Source organism: Mesoplodon densirostris, chromosome 20, assembly GCF_025265405.1.
Source record: "Mesoplodon densirostris isolate mMesDen1 chromosome 20, mMesDen1 primary haplotype, whole genome shotgun sequence".
NCBI classification, from domain to species: Eukaryota; Metazoa; Chordata; class Mammalia; order Artiodactyla; family Ziphiidae; genus Mesoplodon; species Mesoplodon densirostris.
The window spans coordinates 12,149,450-12,166,883 of NC_082680.1; the positions used below are offsets into that span (position 1 = coordinate 12,149,450).

At 39.8% G+C, this 17,434-nt stretch overlaps 1 protein-coding gene across 2 annotated transcripts; it reads right to left on the bottom strand.

Annotated features, from left to right (window-relative positions):
- Nucleotides 1-1,473: 1,473 nt before the first annotated feature.
- On the bottom strand, nt 1,474-17,396 carry RWDD4 (RWD domain containing 4). Of its 2 annotated transcripts, XM_060085837.1 has the most exons (8): nt 17,135-17,396; nt 14,718-14,798; nt 10,710-10,819; nt 10,456-10,603; nt 9,016-9,133; nt 6,819-6,868; nt 3,454-3,529; nt 1,474-2,180 (listed from the first exon to the last, which is right to left on the bottom strand). In XM_060085837.1, the coding sequence occupies exons 1-7, from the start codon at nt 17,156-17,158 to the stop codon at nt 3,497-3,499; spliced, it is 564 nt and encodes a 187-aa protein (XP_059941820.1). In that variant the 5' UTR covers nt 17,159-17,396; the 3' UTR covers nt 1,474-2,180; nt 3,454-3,496. The 2 variants fall into 2 exon arrangements, with proteins under 2 accessions (XP_059941820.1, XP_059941819.1); XM_060085836.1 differs by having other exon boundaries at nt 1,474-3,529.
- Nucleotides 17,397-17,434: the final 38 nt, after the last annotated feature.

Sequence of the window (17,434 nt, forward strand, 5' to 3'; positions counted from 1 at the left end):
TTCGAACTTCCCAGCTGCCAGCAGTAACTAGGGGAAAATGGGCAGGGGTGGGAGTGTTTCCTGTCTATTTTATCACCACCATCAGCAGGTTATAATTTATTTTGGAAACTGGATTGATACAGGAAACCCAGGAAGAAAATGATCACACCTCTAGAAATGGTGGGAAAATTGAACTAATTTTCTTATTTTTGGTTCTTATCAGTATGAAATTAAAGCTATTAAAATTATTTATTTATTTACTCAGGTATTAGCTCTTAGGTGTTCTCTTCAGTTCTTCACATAAGCAAAAACTGTAAATCTGTAATAATGAAAATTCTTGCAGGACAAAGTCTTTAAAAAAAACCCTACTCCAAATCAAACGTTTTGCTCCTTTCCCATTATACTATGCAATGTGGCTTTAATTGGTCTTCGGTAATAATGCAAAATTAATGACAAACGTTATTAGCACTCTGAAAGGCATATTTTGTCTTTTTAAAAATTAACGGTTTTCATATAAAATTTGTTCCATCTTTTGTACACTTTCATCAGCGGCTTTCAAACTTTTTTCACCATTACTCACTTTAAGAAATAAATTTTACATAATATTTACACATACACACCCCAAAATACCCTTACAACATGTAGTATATACTGGTATTTTCTGTTTAATCCTATTCTAGTCCATTCCATTAGAAAAATTGCTGGTAAAGACACTCAATTAATTTCTTCACTAATGGATCACAAACTGCAGTTTGAAAAACACTTTAGACCATACATCACTTCCTGATTTTGTCAAATAATCAAAAACACTGAAATTCAGAATAGATTACCAGGTAATTCCTACCAGATAACACCTCCTGTTCTGTTTTTACTCCATGGGGCTTCTTTGGAGGTCTGGATTGAAGGTGGGTTCAACATTTCAGAGTGGATTTGTGGTCATTTCTATCAGTTGTCCAGAGGTTTTACCCACCTGGTACCATCCTGGCGTGAGGGTTTTTTTGAGATTGTCCACATGGGGGAGGAATTTGGGCTGAAACCCAAGTATGAGATAACTTGTTATGGGTGCAGGAGAGTACATGTATGTATACTGACATTTTCTGCTATACCCAGAACCAAAGTTCAAGACAAGAACTCTTCCTCAGGGCCCCCATGGGGGACAGGTCTCAGCCTCATGCATGCTGTGTATGTGTGCATCTGTTATGTCTCTCTACCCTGGGTTGATCCTGGACTTCATCTCCTGTCTTCTGGGCCCCCTGAGGCTGTGAAAACTGAAGCTGTCTTTAACCTCAAGGTTCCAACTTTCATTTAACTTTTTAGACTCTGGGTATATCTTCCCCTCTCATCAGTTCATTTAAAAAACCTTTTTTAGTCCAACATTTGGAACAGTTTCTAGCTGGATGGTACATCTTGTACCATAAGTCTGTGCAGTTACAGAACCAACAATTCTCTCTCAAGTGATGTGAAATAAAACATGTAGAAACATCACTGGGTGTAATTCAGATTTTATTGCTTATGATGTCATTCCATACAACTTTAGGTAAACAGACGTTGAGAAAATATACTGGGAGTATTAAACAGATGATGGCACAATTGATGAGAATGTTCAAGTGTTTTACGTAAGGTAGGAAAAGGCACCGCTGCCACCATCACCCCCCCCGAAATTTGTACATTTCGTATAAAAACAGTAAAAATAGTTCCTTGGCATTTAACTAGCATTAGTCTTTGTAATCTATGAACCACGATATGCCTGAATAATTTCAGAATCTTCAGAGCAAAACAAAGCATTTTCTTCCACTAGCAGACATAGCAGTTTCAGTTTCTTTAAAAAACAAGCCAACAAATCAGCACAACAAAAACTATACACACAACCCCAAAACAAAAAAGTTGGCATATTCCAGTGGTCCTGCATTTTGACGTTTCTATCGTATTAATTCAAGAAATAAAATGTGATTCAGCATTTAAAAATGAGACAAGCTTCTTTACCATAGTTATACTTACTTTATAATTGAAACGATTTAACTGAAGCCAATGTTAACCCAGCAAAAACCATGGATATAACTCAAACTGCTCTTTTGATGAAGAAACTTCTTTAAAAGTTAACTATTCTTTAAAAACTCAGTCCCGAGCTGCACAGGTGTCACTGAGGAACCAACAACGGACTCTTCCAGAAACCACAGCAGTAGTTCTAAGTGCTTTTGAAGCTGGGGAGTATATACAGAATCACTGTAAATCTCACATACACATCAGTAACTTCCTGCTAAAACAGCATTTGAAAGACTTCTATGTCTATTTTTACAAAGATGAGTGGGCTCAGACATACATTTGGATACTTGAAAAGAAACAATGCTTGAACTGTGGTTTTATGTGAAACCACTCAGAAGAACTCAGTTATCCAACAACTAAAAATACACAACAACAGATAAATAGGAATTTATGAAAACCACTGTCTCTAACAATATAAAAATTAAATATTAAGGCATCTTTTACTCCCATTTTGGTATATGCAGCAAAGAGAACGGTTTTAAATAGGAACCAGCACTTCTAGTCAAATGCTTTCTAATGTATTTGGCAGATTTGGTTTTTTTTTCTTTCTCCTATTCCACATACCATTGAAATCTCTCATGATCAAACATCATAACCCAAACCATGAGGAAAGTATAAACAGATTATTCATTTATTTTTTTTTATTTTTTATTTTTATTTTTTAAATTTATTTTTATTTATTTATTTTTTTTTTTGCGGTACTTGGGCCTCTCACTGTTGTGGCCTCTCCCGTTGCGGAGCACAGGCTCCGGACGCGCAGGCTCAGTGGCCATGGCTCACGGGCCCAGCCGCTCCGCGGCATGTGGGATCTTCCCGGACCGGGGCACGAACCCGTGTCCCCTGCATCGGCAGGCGGACTCTCAACCACTGCGCCACCAGGGAAGCCCCAGATTATTCATTTATTAAAAAGCAGTTCACCCTTGAAAAATAAAAAGGAACTACAAAGAATATTATGTATAAAGTTCAAATACTAGTATTTAAATTTCTCTGAAGCAATTTACGCTTCAGTAATTAAGAGAAAGAAGGGATGAAGACGTAAAGACGAGACGCCTATTAAATACGGATCACGCTGTGAACTCACTGTTCACTCGGCCTTCTGCTCTATTGGGATGACAATGTGAAAAGCGCTTCATACTCCTTAAAAAAAATCACATCCACCAGAGTAAGATCACATAAATGAACACTGATGATTTATAATTCCCCATATTTGTCCATTTACAAAGGCCAACTGGCTTCATAAAGTATACTAAACAGGAACGTTTTCACCTTTTATTAAGGCAAGTTTGTGAAAGTAATTGAATACAACCAGATCTCTTCATGAGCTTTCAGCTTAAAACATTTTTTTACATAAGAAACATACAAAAAAATTGTTATATAAAAAGCCACCTCAATACCAGAAAAGAGTAATGAAAGATTTCGAACCCAGTTTACTTTTGAAAGGATGCTGTTCCTCCCTCGTCTCAAATTCCAAGGGCTATTCATCATCTTTAGAGCCAGTTTTGCTTAACTATAAAAAAAAGATGATAGAAATATTCAACAAATTTAAGTGATCATATTATTTGAGTTCACTAGTTCCACATCATATCAAGTCAACATTTACAGTTAATAGAACAGGCAACAAGGTACAAGTAACTTGCACCATCTACAGTTCCCACCATATGGAAATATACTTTTCAACTTTAGCCTCAGCTACTTTAAACAGGATTCTTTGAAAACATAACCTCAACAGAACAAGAGGGGTAAAAAAATCCCTTGAAGCTTTCCAAGAAATAAATTGGAACCAAGAGTATACAAAAGGTACCATTTATAAAATGAACGATATTCTTCTATTTTTGTTTTTTTACAAACAATAAATTCTAAAATTTTAAAAATGTATAAAACACTTAAGATTTATCATCTTAACTACATAATCCTTACAGTTTTGAAAATGTGATACAAGTCTTAAACTGAGCTTCTCAAACATTTTGGCTCCAGGACCTCTTCCCACTCTTAAAAATTGAGGATCCTAAAGAGGTTTTTTTTTTTTTTTTTTAAATGTACATTATACCTACCTGCATTTGAAAAATGAGAAATTTAATTCATGTAAAAATAACAGGGGCTTCCCTGGTGGTGCAGTGGTTAAGAAACCGTCTGCCAATGCAGGGGACATGGGTTCGAACCCTGGTCCTGGAAGATCCCACATGCCACGGAGCAACTAAGCCCATGCGTCACAAATAGTGAGCCCATGTGCCACAACTACTGAAACCCGCATGCCTAGAGCCCATGCTCTGCAACAAGACAAGCCACCGCAATGAGAAGCCCACGCACCACAACGAAGAGTAGCCCCCACTCGCCACAACTAGAGAAAGCCCACGCGCAGCAACAAAGACCCAACGCAGCCAAAAAAAAAAAAGTAAATAAAATAAATTTAAAAATAACAATAATGACAACCCAGTCACATTTTAAAAATGAAAAACTGCATTTTCTAAAACAAAAAACCAAAACTTAAAGTGAAGAGTAGTGTTGTTTTACATTTTTGCAAATCTCTTTATTATCGAGCTCAACAGAAGATAGCTAGGTTCTCACAAATCTGCTTCTATAGTAAGGCAGATATAATGGAAAATGTCCAACAAAAACACAGTCCAAGTACTAGGAACAAACGGAGTGAATACAGAAATGAACGTACTTAGATCCTAAACCTACTTACTATCTTAGAAAATTCTGGAAAACGCAAGAATATAAAAGCACACCTTCCATTAGTGCTCTAATAGGAGAATGTAGTGATGGCATCATCACACTTCATGCAGCCTCTCGTAAATGCCACTGTACATGTGCGAGAGGAAGTGTAAAAAAGGCAAAAACACCTTGCTATTTTGATGCAAATAGTTTGAACCTGACAGTCCCTCCGAGAGGGCCTCCAAAGACCACATGTGGAAACCACTAGCTTAGGGTAATGGATTCTGAGTCCAAACCGTGTCTAGGTGGTAAGCTCCTTCTTAAAAATCTCTCTCCCATCTCCCAAGATTACTGAATTATTTGAATTTTGCTTCCTTTTTTGGCTTAAAATTCTTATTTATATTAAGAAGGTCTCTCTTAAAAACAAACTGGGGGCTTCCCTGGCAGTGCAGTGGTTAAGACTTTGCCTTACAATGCAGGGGGTGTGGGCTCGATCCCTGGTTGGGGAGCTAGAATCCCACATGCCTCATGGCCAAAAAACCAAAACATAAGAAACAAAAGCAACATTGTAACAAATTCAGTAAGACTTTAAAAAATGGTCCACATCAAAAACAAAAACAAAAAAACTGAAAACGACACTTCTGGCTCTCGGGAAAGAGGAGGGTGATCCCTTGAGATGATGCAGATTACTCTCCTTTTCATGCTTGGCTGGGATGGGCCACACCAAAAAGATGGATCCTTACTCTTATTTGGGAGACAGCTCCTTCTGGAGCAGGCAGCATTTTAAGGGGAGAGCAGACTTAGCTGGGGAGATAAATACAGGTGCACCTGGGACAATGGGAAGTATCCATGAAGGATCAGTGGTGGGGGCCCAAGTCAATGAGGGAAAGCCAGAGAAGCTTCACCCACACAGATCGCTGGTATAGGGTCAGCCTCTTCCCAGGAAGGCAAGAAGTAGTAAAGGCCGATCTCAAAATTTTGCAGGTTGGGTTCCAGATGACCGCAATAAAGCAAACATCATAATAAAGTGAGACACACATTTTGGTTTCCCAGTGCATATAAATGTTTACACTATACTGTAGTTTATTAAGTGTGCAAAAGCATGATGTCAAAAAAAACGATGCACATACCTTAATCAAAAAATACTGTATTCCTAAAAAATGCAAACCATCGTCTGACAGTGCAGGATTGCCACAAACCTTCAATTTGTACAAAACAGTATCTATGAAGCAAGATAAAGTGAACTGAAATAAAACAAGGTCTGCGTGTACTCTGTTTCTTTATTCCAGTTGTGGCTCATGGCTCCCTACTCTCAGGTAATATTTTTGTACTAGATTTTAGAAGCACAAAAATTACTTCAAATAGGTTCGATAGAAAAGGCATCCTATGGCCCAAACAGCTGGCTTCAAGATAAACTTTCAGAATACACTGCTTTTAAACTACCCATACTTGTGGGTCCTCATTAATCCTAATCCTGGATCATATTAATTACTCCACACAGCAGTCGTGACACTAATTGGCGTGAAAACTCATTCCATGACGTCCTAGACACGGCATTAACTTACTGTATTAAGGATCAGTTGACGAGTAAAGCAAAAAAAAAAAAAACAAAAACAGAGAGAAGGGGACAAAATGTTCCAAGTGGAAAGTAAACAATTTTCAACAACAAAAACAGAAAATCTTTCTTGACGATGGTGGGCAATTACATTTCGGGTCTGCCGTAAAAAAGTACTTAACTTCTACTAAGAAATCAAAGCACTCCTTTTCATGACTTGTTTCAAATTCCATATTATCTATAACTTAGAGTCATATTTTAGTACGATTTTAGTCTAAAATAGTACTAAAATATTTTAGTCTATTCTTTAGATGTACTTACATAAACAGGCACACTTTACTGTAGTTATAACTCATTTCTACAGATTTTCCATTATTAAAAAAAGAAAACCTAAAACCGAGGGTGTAGGGAAGAGAAAAATGTGAAAGATATTTCAAAAATACTTACATGCTGAATGTGAAAAAGGAAACAGACATCCCAGTAAAATCCAAAGGTTGACAGGGAGAAAATGGAAGATATAAATTTCATTACTTGATGGCAATAACTGTAACAATTTTTTGAAGACTGAAATATAAACATTACATACCTTCACCACATCAACCCAGTTCCAACCTCGAGGAAGTTCTCCTTTGTGATCTAAAGGATGAAAACAGTAACTTTATATCTAAGACCAATCAGTAATATTTAAATTTAAATAAGATTTTATATACTACTCTACACAACAAATGTATTAGAAATTTAAATAATAAAAGGTCCTTGCTTACTAAAGTGAGAAGTTGTGTCAGTTTGCTCTTTTGTGAGTTAGTGCTCGTACCAGGACCCAGGCTCAAGACAAGAGGCCTTCTCAACACGTCTGCCTGCAAACCTGTGAGGAGGCCGGGCCAACTTATTTATTAACTGCTGTGCTCTGATAAAATATCCATTATTTAATCTGACATTGTTTAATCAGGGCTTTAATCTGTTGGGAGCGCTTAAAAGCAAGCTCAACCCTTTTGTAAGAATTTATAGTTTATGAAGTCATTTCACTCTTTTAATAGAATATTCAAATTTGAAAAATAGTTTCATAAATGTAGTCTAAACATTTTCCACTTAAAACGTCTTGATTTCCTCTTTGCTTGATGTATCTGTATGTGTCTCACTTTATGAAACCTTCAAACTCTGCGTTCAAATCAAGGACACTAATTGGATAGTAAGAGAAACAGAAACTCACCCTGTGATTCTTATAGGAGAAAAGCTCTATCACTGGAGCTCAAGTTTACATGCTAATGGCTCTTTTCTCCTTCATGCCAATAAGAATTATTATTATTTTTTTTTTTTGCGGTACGTGGGCCTCTCACTGTCACGGCCTCTCCCGTGGCGGAGCACAGGCTCCGGACGCGCAGGCTCAGCGGCCATGGCGCACGGGCCCAGCCGCTCCGCGGCATGTGGGAACTTCCCGGACCGGGTCACGAACCCGTGTCCCCTGCATCGGCAGGCGGACTCTCAACCACTGCGCCCCCAGGGAAGCCCGCCAATAAGAATCTTATCTCACTGGTGACTGGTTATAAGGGGGCGCGGGGGCAGACCACCAGTTTTGGGAACCAAAACGTACCCACAATGACACAACTGTCCCATTAAAGTTTTATTTAGAATGCAAGTTTCAAGTCACAAGCTCCTGCACCATACTTATAGGAAGATAAGGACTTTTAGGTGGGCATCGCCAAGGAGAGGGAGGTAGGGAGATCGTAATGAAAGGCAACAACTGTAGGTCATTATGTATGAAAGCAACAGTGACAAACTAACTGACACATATGCTAAAACATTCTGAAAAGAGATGAACCAAAATTCTAAAAAACAGATTACAATGGCTGACAATTTACTGCTTCAGTTGTTTATACTTTAATGCTGCTTTGACAGTAGGTATAATGGAGTCCCAGATTTTCTATTTCATAAAGCAATACGACCTCAAAAAATGTATTTTGAGGGCCAACACGGTTGCTTTCTTTTTATTTTGCCACAAATGACATTAAACAAAACATAAACAACCAAAAACTACCATAACTTTATAAAAGAAAGGGTATTATTTTAAACCTCTTCACCAAAGTAAAAGGGTCACTTCTTTTAATAAAGGGCAGCTTGTAACCATACAGCAATCACACACACACACAGACGTTAAGTATACGTACACACTTGTGTATGTGGATAGAAATATCTATATGCATACATGATAATGTCCTCATTTTCCTTAACTGGGAAAAAAGTTTACAGATTGATGTCAATTTGCAAAGTTTTAGGTTAAATAAAGAAAAAGGACCAAATATATATTCTTAAATCTTGTTGTATAAGTAAGTCAACTACAGATGAAAACATTAAATTATTTATTGTGTTAAGATCTGATGGTATACCAGACTTCATTTCAAATAAAAGCTATATTTCAAAAAAATTTCAAAAATACACTTATCTGTCATAAAGGTACACGAACAGGAAAATTCCAAACACGTCAGAGAGGGTACCAGTAAGACACACATCTGTACACTACTCTAATGGTCTATGATCTTCAGACTCATTTATAGTTACTTTGCCACTTTACCTCCTTCTCAAATGTTTATCTCTTGTGGTAAAGTAGTAGTAAATATTTTCAATATACGTCTGTGACCTAAAACAGTCTCTGATCCAAATGTTCCAAGAATGAAGAGTACAGAGAACTAATCTTCTAAATCTAAATATACTTATTAAGCATCCATATCATACCAAAAAGCAACCCAGTTATGTGTGTTATAAAAGAAAAAAAAAATAACACAAACCTGTTTTATCTGCCAGCTTTCGTTTCTGGGCTTTTGAAAGTTGTTCTTTTTTGTCTTTTTTCTTACTTGATGGGGCTGTGTTAGGAGTTTCAACCGAGATGATATTGCTTATGGACGTCTAGAAAAAAAGAACAAATTCTTAGACTCAAGCCTTAAAACTTACCAAATTACCCTAAATATGGCTATATCCTGAAATGAGTTGACAATTTTTAGGTTTGTGAAGTAAAAGAATCCTTTATTATTATATTCATTTATTAGATCAGGAACCTTAGCACATTATTGGTTTCACTCTCCTAAAAGTTCACATTGAAGGTCATAATATTAGTTATACTGTTATAACCAGGTCCCTGAGAAACAAGATCTGATACCAGGATTATGCTGAAGTTCTGAAGTGCCAAGGTAATTTTACAATTCAGTTAATGCGCTATTATTTGAAAGTTAAATATGTCTTTAGAAAAATCACATATGCCTTAGAACCTCCTGGTTCCCAGAGGAAATGAAGGAAATTTTTAAAATATCTGGGGTCATGTAGTCAGATAGACAAAACTTAAAATGCTTACTACGTGCCAAGCATTGCCGTAAATGTTGTACAGCTATCACTCATTTGATCCTTAGTACAATCTCACGAGGTAGATACTATTATAATCCCCATTTTACAAATGAAAAAACTGAGCACAGAGAGATTAAGAAACTGCCCAAAGTCACACAGCAAAGGAGTGCATGCTCAGGGCCGTGCGGTCTGGTCCCCGGTCCAGGAGCTATCGCCCTCCACTGCTTCTCCAGCTGCCTCTCAGTGTCCAATTGTGTTCATGGGGAACATGGAAGCCAGAACTGCTCGTGGCCTTTGGTTTACATGACAAAACTCAACTGATACTGACCACTGAAAGTCTTGGAGTGCATGACTTGGTGCAAAGGGGTCTAACACATACCTGCTTAAGGTCATAAAAGATGATTATTTCCTAAAACAATTCTAGAAATAAAATAATTCTTTCCTATTTAATGAAGTCTCCTCAAGCTGCAACACTTTCCAATTGAACTGTGGCAGGACTACTTACGACTAAATAAGCCTTATGGAGAAAGTACGTAATTTCATATGTATTTCAGCACTACGTAAGAAACCTTCTATCTGAGCTTCATGAAGATGTTAAATAAACTTGAAAAAGTATTTGGTTCTATACAGCTCAGTTTTGGCACACCCACGAAGTATTCTAGGCTTATGTAAAGGGTAAAATCTAGAGAATATAATTTCATTTTTAAAGATAAGTAGACACTAAGAAATCTAAAATTCATTGTTCTTATTTAACTCAGATGTAACTATCATTTTAAATCTAACACAAAGTCTCCCTCCAATTTTTAAAAAGTAATAACTAGTAAAAATGAATTACTAGCAGAGTAAAACCCAAACAAACAAAATATTGTGAAACTGAATCCCCCGCTCACAGCGGAATGAACAGGATGGTGATTCTCCATGAACTGTTCTTTATTGTCCTTGGCATATTCAAACAATGTGTAGGTCATGGCCGTCCCGAGATTGACTTCCACTGCTTCCTGTAACTTGGCTAATATGCTCTGCTTTACAGCTGACGATCTGCAATGCACAAGATATACATTGCTAAGAGAAAAGTAAGAGAGACAGTTACCCTGCCCCCGCCTCCCAACAAAAAAAAACTCCATGAAAACGAAACACTACTCACATGGTGTTGTTAAAAAAGGCGTTCATAGATATGATGGGAGGCGTCTGGGGATAGGTTTCTGTCCAGGAAATCTCTATTAGGAAGGCTTTGGGATCACCATTCTCACCTATCTGAAGAAAAGGGAAATCTTAGGCTTGTAAAAAGTGCTACAAAGGCAGAATATTAAATGATGATCTTTAAAATGCTGACTTCTTTCCAATGCTCATGATCAGATCAGTCATGTCATATTTTGAAAAGTTCCGGGGTTATGGGCTAAGACCCAGCAGAGGGTGAGGGCTCAGTCTTTTATTAGTCTGTCTTTTAACTCACTCCTAGGCTGTTTTAAAGAGCTTTAGCTGATGTCCATGGCCTGTCTCTCTCATCAGCCTTCCAATCTTTTCCAGCCCCAAGATTATGTCTGATACATGTATTTTTTTGTTTCATCAAAGCTTTCTGAGGACAAAGATAAGACATCAACTATGGGAACAAGAAGAGAATGGACAAAAATGAAAATCCACAAACTTGAAACACCTCATTTTTGTCTTAAGTTTTCCAATTGCTAAATCATAAGAGGCTTTAAGAACAGGTAAATTGACATGCATTAGCACAATCCCAAGAAAGTAGAAAATGAAATGTAAAATTTATAGAAAAAAGGGTAGAGAGATAAGGAAAAGAAGTGCTTTAGGCTGGACAGCAACTCCTGAAAAAGTTTTTAAAAATTTTAGGGACTTCCCCGGTGGTGCAGTGGTTAAGAATCCACCTGCCAATGCAGGGGACACGGACTCGAGCCCTGGTCCGGGAGGATCCCACATTCCGCGGAGCAACGAAGACCATGTGCCACAACTACTGAGCCTGCGCTCTAGAGCCCGCAAGCCACAACTACTGGAGCCCACACGTCTAGAGCCCGTGCTCCGCAACAAGAGAAGCCACCACAATGAGAGCCCCGCGCACTGCAACGAAGAGTAGCCCCTGCTCACCGCAACTAGAGAAAGTCGGCGTGCAGCAACAAAGACCCAATGCAGCCACAAATAAATAAATAAATTTATTTTTAAAAAGTTTTTTTTAAATTGAGGTATAACTGACATACATTATATTACTTTCAGGTATACAACATGATTCCATATTTGTATATATTGCAAACTGATCACCACAATGAATCTAGTTAACATCCATCACCACACATGGTTACAATTTTCTTTTCCTTGTGATGAGAACTTTTAAGATCTACTCTCTCTCTCTCTTTTTTTTTTTTTTTGCGGTACTTGGGCCTCTCACTGTTGTGGCCTCTCCCGTTGCGGAGCACAGGCTCCGGACGCGCAGGCTCAGCGGCCATGGCTCACGGGCCCAGCCGCTCCGCGGCATGTGGGATCTTCCCGGACCGGGGCACAAACCCGTGTCCCCTGCATCGGCAGGCGGACTCTCAACCACTGCGCCACCAGGGCAGCCCTATTTTGAAAACTTTTACAGAAAAACTAGAATAGAACAATGAACATTCACTGACACGTATCTTATTCACCACATACCTATTATTCCACCTGCCTTCTCTTTCTTCCACTACAGGACCAACTCCCTTTCCCCAATGTATGTGATCTTTTTCCTTTGGCATTTGTTGAACCATTTGAAAGTAAACTGCAGACATCATGAAATGTCCTTAAACTAAAGTATCCTAAGAATAAGGGCCTTCTCCTTTATAACGACAAAATCACTATCACACCCAAGAAATTCAACATTGATACAAAAATATTATCTGATTCATAACATATTAAAAGTCACCAATCATATCTAAAGTGTCCTTTAACAAAGCACTGCCTCAACCACCAAATCCTTAATCCTATGAGGATCGTGGATTACATCTGATTGTCAGATCTCTTTATTCTGTTTTAATTTAGAACAGTCCCCAGTACCCACCCCACCTCTTAAATGTTTTTCATGATAAAAAGAACCTAGGCCAGTTTTCTTGTATAAGTCCCCAGATCAGGACTGACTGTTTCCTCTGTTCAGAATCAGACTAAACGGCTTTGGTAAATGGCTTTGATAAAGATACTGGGTGGGCAGTGTGGTATACTCCCCCAGCACCAAATAATGAGGCACATAAGATCTTCCAGAATCATTAGTGGTGATACCAAGCTTGATCACTTGGTTAGGGTGATATTCTCCAGACCTCTTCAATGGAAAGGTATCATTTTCCTTTTATAATTACGAAGCAATCTGTGGGTGATACTACAAAACCATGTGCACAGCTTGTTTCTCAACAACTTTTCACTCAAAGGTTTCAGTATCCATTAAGGATCCTTGCCTGAAACAACCATCACATTGGTTGTTGCAGAATGATGATTTTCGAATAAAACTATGGAATGATTCATGAATCCGCATCTCATTCTTGCACAGGGCAATGCTAATCTCTTCTGTAGTATTTTTAGTATATGTGCTGCTTCGTGGGTTTTTAAATACTTAACATTAAACATCAGTCAAAAGACTTAAAAAATTTTCACCCCAAGTTGTTACTGGACTCACTTTTATTTTCTGACCACTAATGTTTTTATTCACATCTCCTTACCCTCAATCATACCCCACATCAATATAAGGTGAGGCTTAGAAATCATGTCAAATAAACTTCGGGATCTGTTGCTATACTTACATAAGTTGATTACCTGTATAATGGACGTCATCGGTTTATGCTTGTGTTTTTTTAAGTAGAGATAATTAAAAAGTAATAAGAGTGTTGGGTGGGATGAATTGGGAGATTGGGATTGACATATACACACTAACATGTATAAAATAGATAACTAATAAGAAGCTGCTGTATAGCACAGGGAACTCCACTTCGCTGTACAGTAGGAAAAAAAAAAGTAATAAAAGTTACTTGCTTTATGCAGTCACTAAATCCTTACTCAAAGTGTAAGTAGAAACAAACTGCCACATGCCTCACACTGTGCGTTACCCAAGAGACAAGACCACTACTGTCTTCAAGGGAGACAGACCTTCAGACAACTCACTAAACTGCAGCACTAGGAACAGTTCCAAAGGGACAGAACATAGCATGAGGAAATGGGGACTAATCGATTCTACTTTGAAGTCAGGGGACAGAGAGGAGACATGGCCCACGTACGTCACAGGGGAGGCTTGGGGTAAGCGTTAACGGAGGAGTAGGATGCATGATGGATGAGAGGCGAGGGCAGGAGCAAACAACGTGTCCCAAGACAGAGTAGTAACGACAGTGCAGGGAAACATTTAACAAGGTATCACGTCTAACAGACGCCAGTGCTAGCAAAGTCTGGAGACACAGTCCAAAGCGAACACAAGGCACTGGGTGTCAAGCTGAGGAGTTTAGTCCTCATTCTACAGGAATGGAGAAACCTTTTTAAACAAAGGAGTGGGATAACTCATTCCGTATTTCAGACAGCCAGCTAGTAGTAGCGGGAGGCCTAGTGGTGAAGCATCACCAGGGAAACTGCAGTTAAGAACAGAAGGGGGAGAGTCACTGAGAAGGCTGCTAACCTCGTCTGTACAGGAACCCAGGGTGTGACCAGGACTCAGCCAGAACCAAACCCCAGGTCCTGTGACTCAGCTCACTGTGTCCAAATGTCACACTTCATTGCCCATAAATCCATCCTACAGGCCGCATCAGAGTGTCCACCCGACAGGACACACACGTCCTCAGGTCTCTAACATTAATCAATATGAGCTGTGGGAGCTTGGGAAGTTAGGACTGAGAAGTTATCTTTAAAATTAGAAGGTAAAACCACATAATTTCTAATGTTTCTTCTGTTTCTAACCTTTTAAAATTCTCTTACAATAAAAACGTTTATCTTAGTTTTTAAAAGTTTCTGAATTAAGTTTTTAAAAGTTGAAAATAACTCATGTCATGGTGATGAGTTTTCATTTAAATGCTTCAGCAAATCCAAAGACATAATAAATGTAAACCACTAAACTAAAACAAAACAAAACAAAAACCCCCCAGCATTTTAAAAAGCAACTTTCGTCTTTTCCCACAAAGTAGTAAGTGCTTCTATTCATGCCAGGTCTTACCCTATATTGAAATGAAACTGGACTTAATTCCCGGAAACTTTCATCTCCTTCATAAATAGAACGCAATGCCTCCAGTTCCATCTGAAAGAAATGAATCACATGAGCGTTGTTTAGTCACATAAACGGATTAGAAATAGAGGATCTTTTGTTTCTGGTTCAAGTCCACTCAACAGCGTAAAACTTGGCTGACGTACATGGCGGTCGACGTGTATGACCCAGGCGCGTATACTAACACATCACAATCCTAATCCTTTCTTTAACACTATGCACCAGGCACCGCTAAGCGTTTTGCAGTGGATTATCTCACTTAATTCTCACTTTGATCCTATGAAGATCTTACTGTTTTCTCCTTCCTACTAGGGAGGAAAATAAGATTCAGTTTAAAGCAGCTCCAGAGCCTATGTTGTCTCTCTGCTAAAGGCTAGCCGGGGGCAGAAAGAACATTAAACCTGCGGACGAGAAGTATGAAACACAGTCATTCCCCCTGATCTACACATACTATTTATATTTGTAATCCCTACCACAGAAGGATACAAAACTTGAAAAAACACTTATGGACAATAAAAAGAACTTTTAAAAAATGGTAGTTAGAAAGAGATTGACAAGTATCTGTCCAAGATGGGAAAAAGGACTGCAAGAGAAAATGTAACTAGCAATCCTTGGCTGGAAATACTTCTTCGAATGCTGTGGGCTTACAAATGAGAAGACCCAATCACTGTCGTGATTACTGACAAAGACCTCAGAAGAGGTAAAGAAAAGACTGCACGTCCGCAGATATGTTAGTTTTCAAAAAGATGCATGTTGAGAATTCTACAAACTACAGGATGGTGAGTTTGACCTACATGGACAACATTTTAAGACAGATCATTAAAGAAAGAGCTCAGGGCCTCCCTGGTGGCGCAGTGGTTGAGAGTCCGCCTGCCGATGCAGGGGATACGGGTTCGTGCCCCGGTCTGGGAGGATCCCATATGCCGCGGAGCGGCTGGGCCCGTGAGCCATGGCCGCTGGGCCTGCGCATCCGGAGCCTGTGCTCCGCAACGGGAGAGGCCACAGCAGTGAGAGGCCCGCATACAGCAAAAAGAAAAAAAAAAAAAAAAAAAAAAAAAAGAAAGAGCTCAGTGCCCATGGCTCACAGGCCCAGCCGCTCCGCGGCATGCGGGATCTTCCCGGACCGGGGCACGAACCCGTGTCCCCTGCATCGGCAGGCAGAGTGTCAACCACTGTGCCACCAGGTAAGCCCAATGCCCCAATTTTAAAAAAAGAACATAAATAAACTTATAATGTGTCCACAGATACACAATTCCAGAAGAGTGAAGGAACTAAAAAGAATGAACAACTGGAGAAGAGCTAAAAGGAACCAGCGGGCACGAGAGAAGGAGGCCTGAAAAACTGGGCAGGAAGATGGTCTTCAAATATCTGAAAAACAGTCTTGTGGAAGAAGATGCTATTTTACTGTTAAATGGAGATGGCTGGTTCTCACCGCAGGAATTTCAACTCAGTAAATCTGAGCTAGAGTGCAGGTAACTGTTTTTCTAACAACCACCAAACGGTTCTAGGCGGTGGTCCATGGGCCAAACTTCGAGAAACCTTACACTATACGCTCCATGCTACACAGTAAGAACTGTTCACGCCTTAGCTTAGAAACTCAACTGGCAAGAATATTTTAGAAGGATTCAGACATCATAGCTTGTTGAACTTTGGGTCTTCTTTAAAGGTAACTTCCAATACCGAGATTCCATGACATGTGTCATGTAAAAGTACTAACCTTCAAGCAGTACACTCTAAATGAAAGTGAACTCCTACTTACAACTCTAATATCATATGATTCAATGTCAAAGTGGCATTTCACGAGAAAATATCTGAGTGTAAACCATACAATTCCGGTAGTACATGGATGGTCAAACCAGACTTCGTATCCACTGAACAACTATCACATGGATATATTAAATGATTCCTTCCACCAAGCAATATGGCCAGAAGACACTAGTGTCATTATTTCTCTGCACCAGAAATTTAACTAACTCAATTACCTTTCTCTACCAGCCAACAGATTTTAAAATGTAAAGGTGATTAGATTCCCAAAGAATCTAACTCAGAACTAACTCAGAACACAGGCGCTGAACAACACACGGGATTTAAGGCGAGCCAAGTGCACCAGGTCGCGGGCCAAGGACACTCGCCCTCTTTATCAGGAGACCTGGGGGGAACCCCAGGGTTTGCAAAACTCAAAACTGCAGTGCGGGGGAGGAAGGGCAGAGGTGGTCTCCTACCCAGGTAGGCGCGCTGGGCCTCTCCGCGCAGGACACCCGCAAACTTAGGGCACCTCAGCCAGGCTGCCGTCGTAGAGGCGAGGGCACGTGCGGGACCGGGGAGGGGCACCCCGCCTGCGCGGGAAAGGAGCGTCCACCCGGACTCACCTCCTGGTCCTCGTTGGCACTCATCGCGCCGGTCACGGGGCGCCTCCCGGGCGGACGGCGTTCGCGACAACGAAAATAAAGCGAGGGCAGTGGCCCCAAGGCCGGAGCGTCCCTCTTCCGCGCCCTGGGGTGCTGAGGCACACCCTTAGCACCGCAGACGAGAGTCTCGCGGGTTCCCAGTCCCCGGAGAGCGCGAAGCCGTCTGCAAGCGGAGACCCAGCAGCCTCTGCAACAGGCGAGCCAGCGAGTCGCAGGAGAAGCAGAAAGGCGGTAACGGTAGAGACCCCGCCCCCTCCCTCT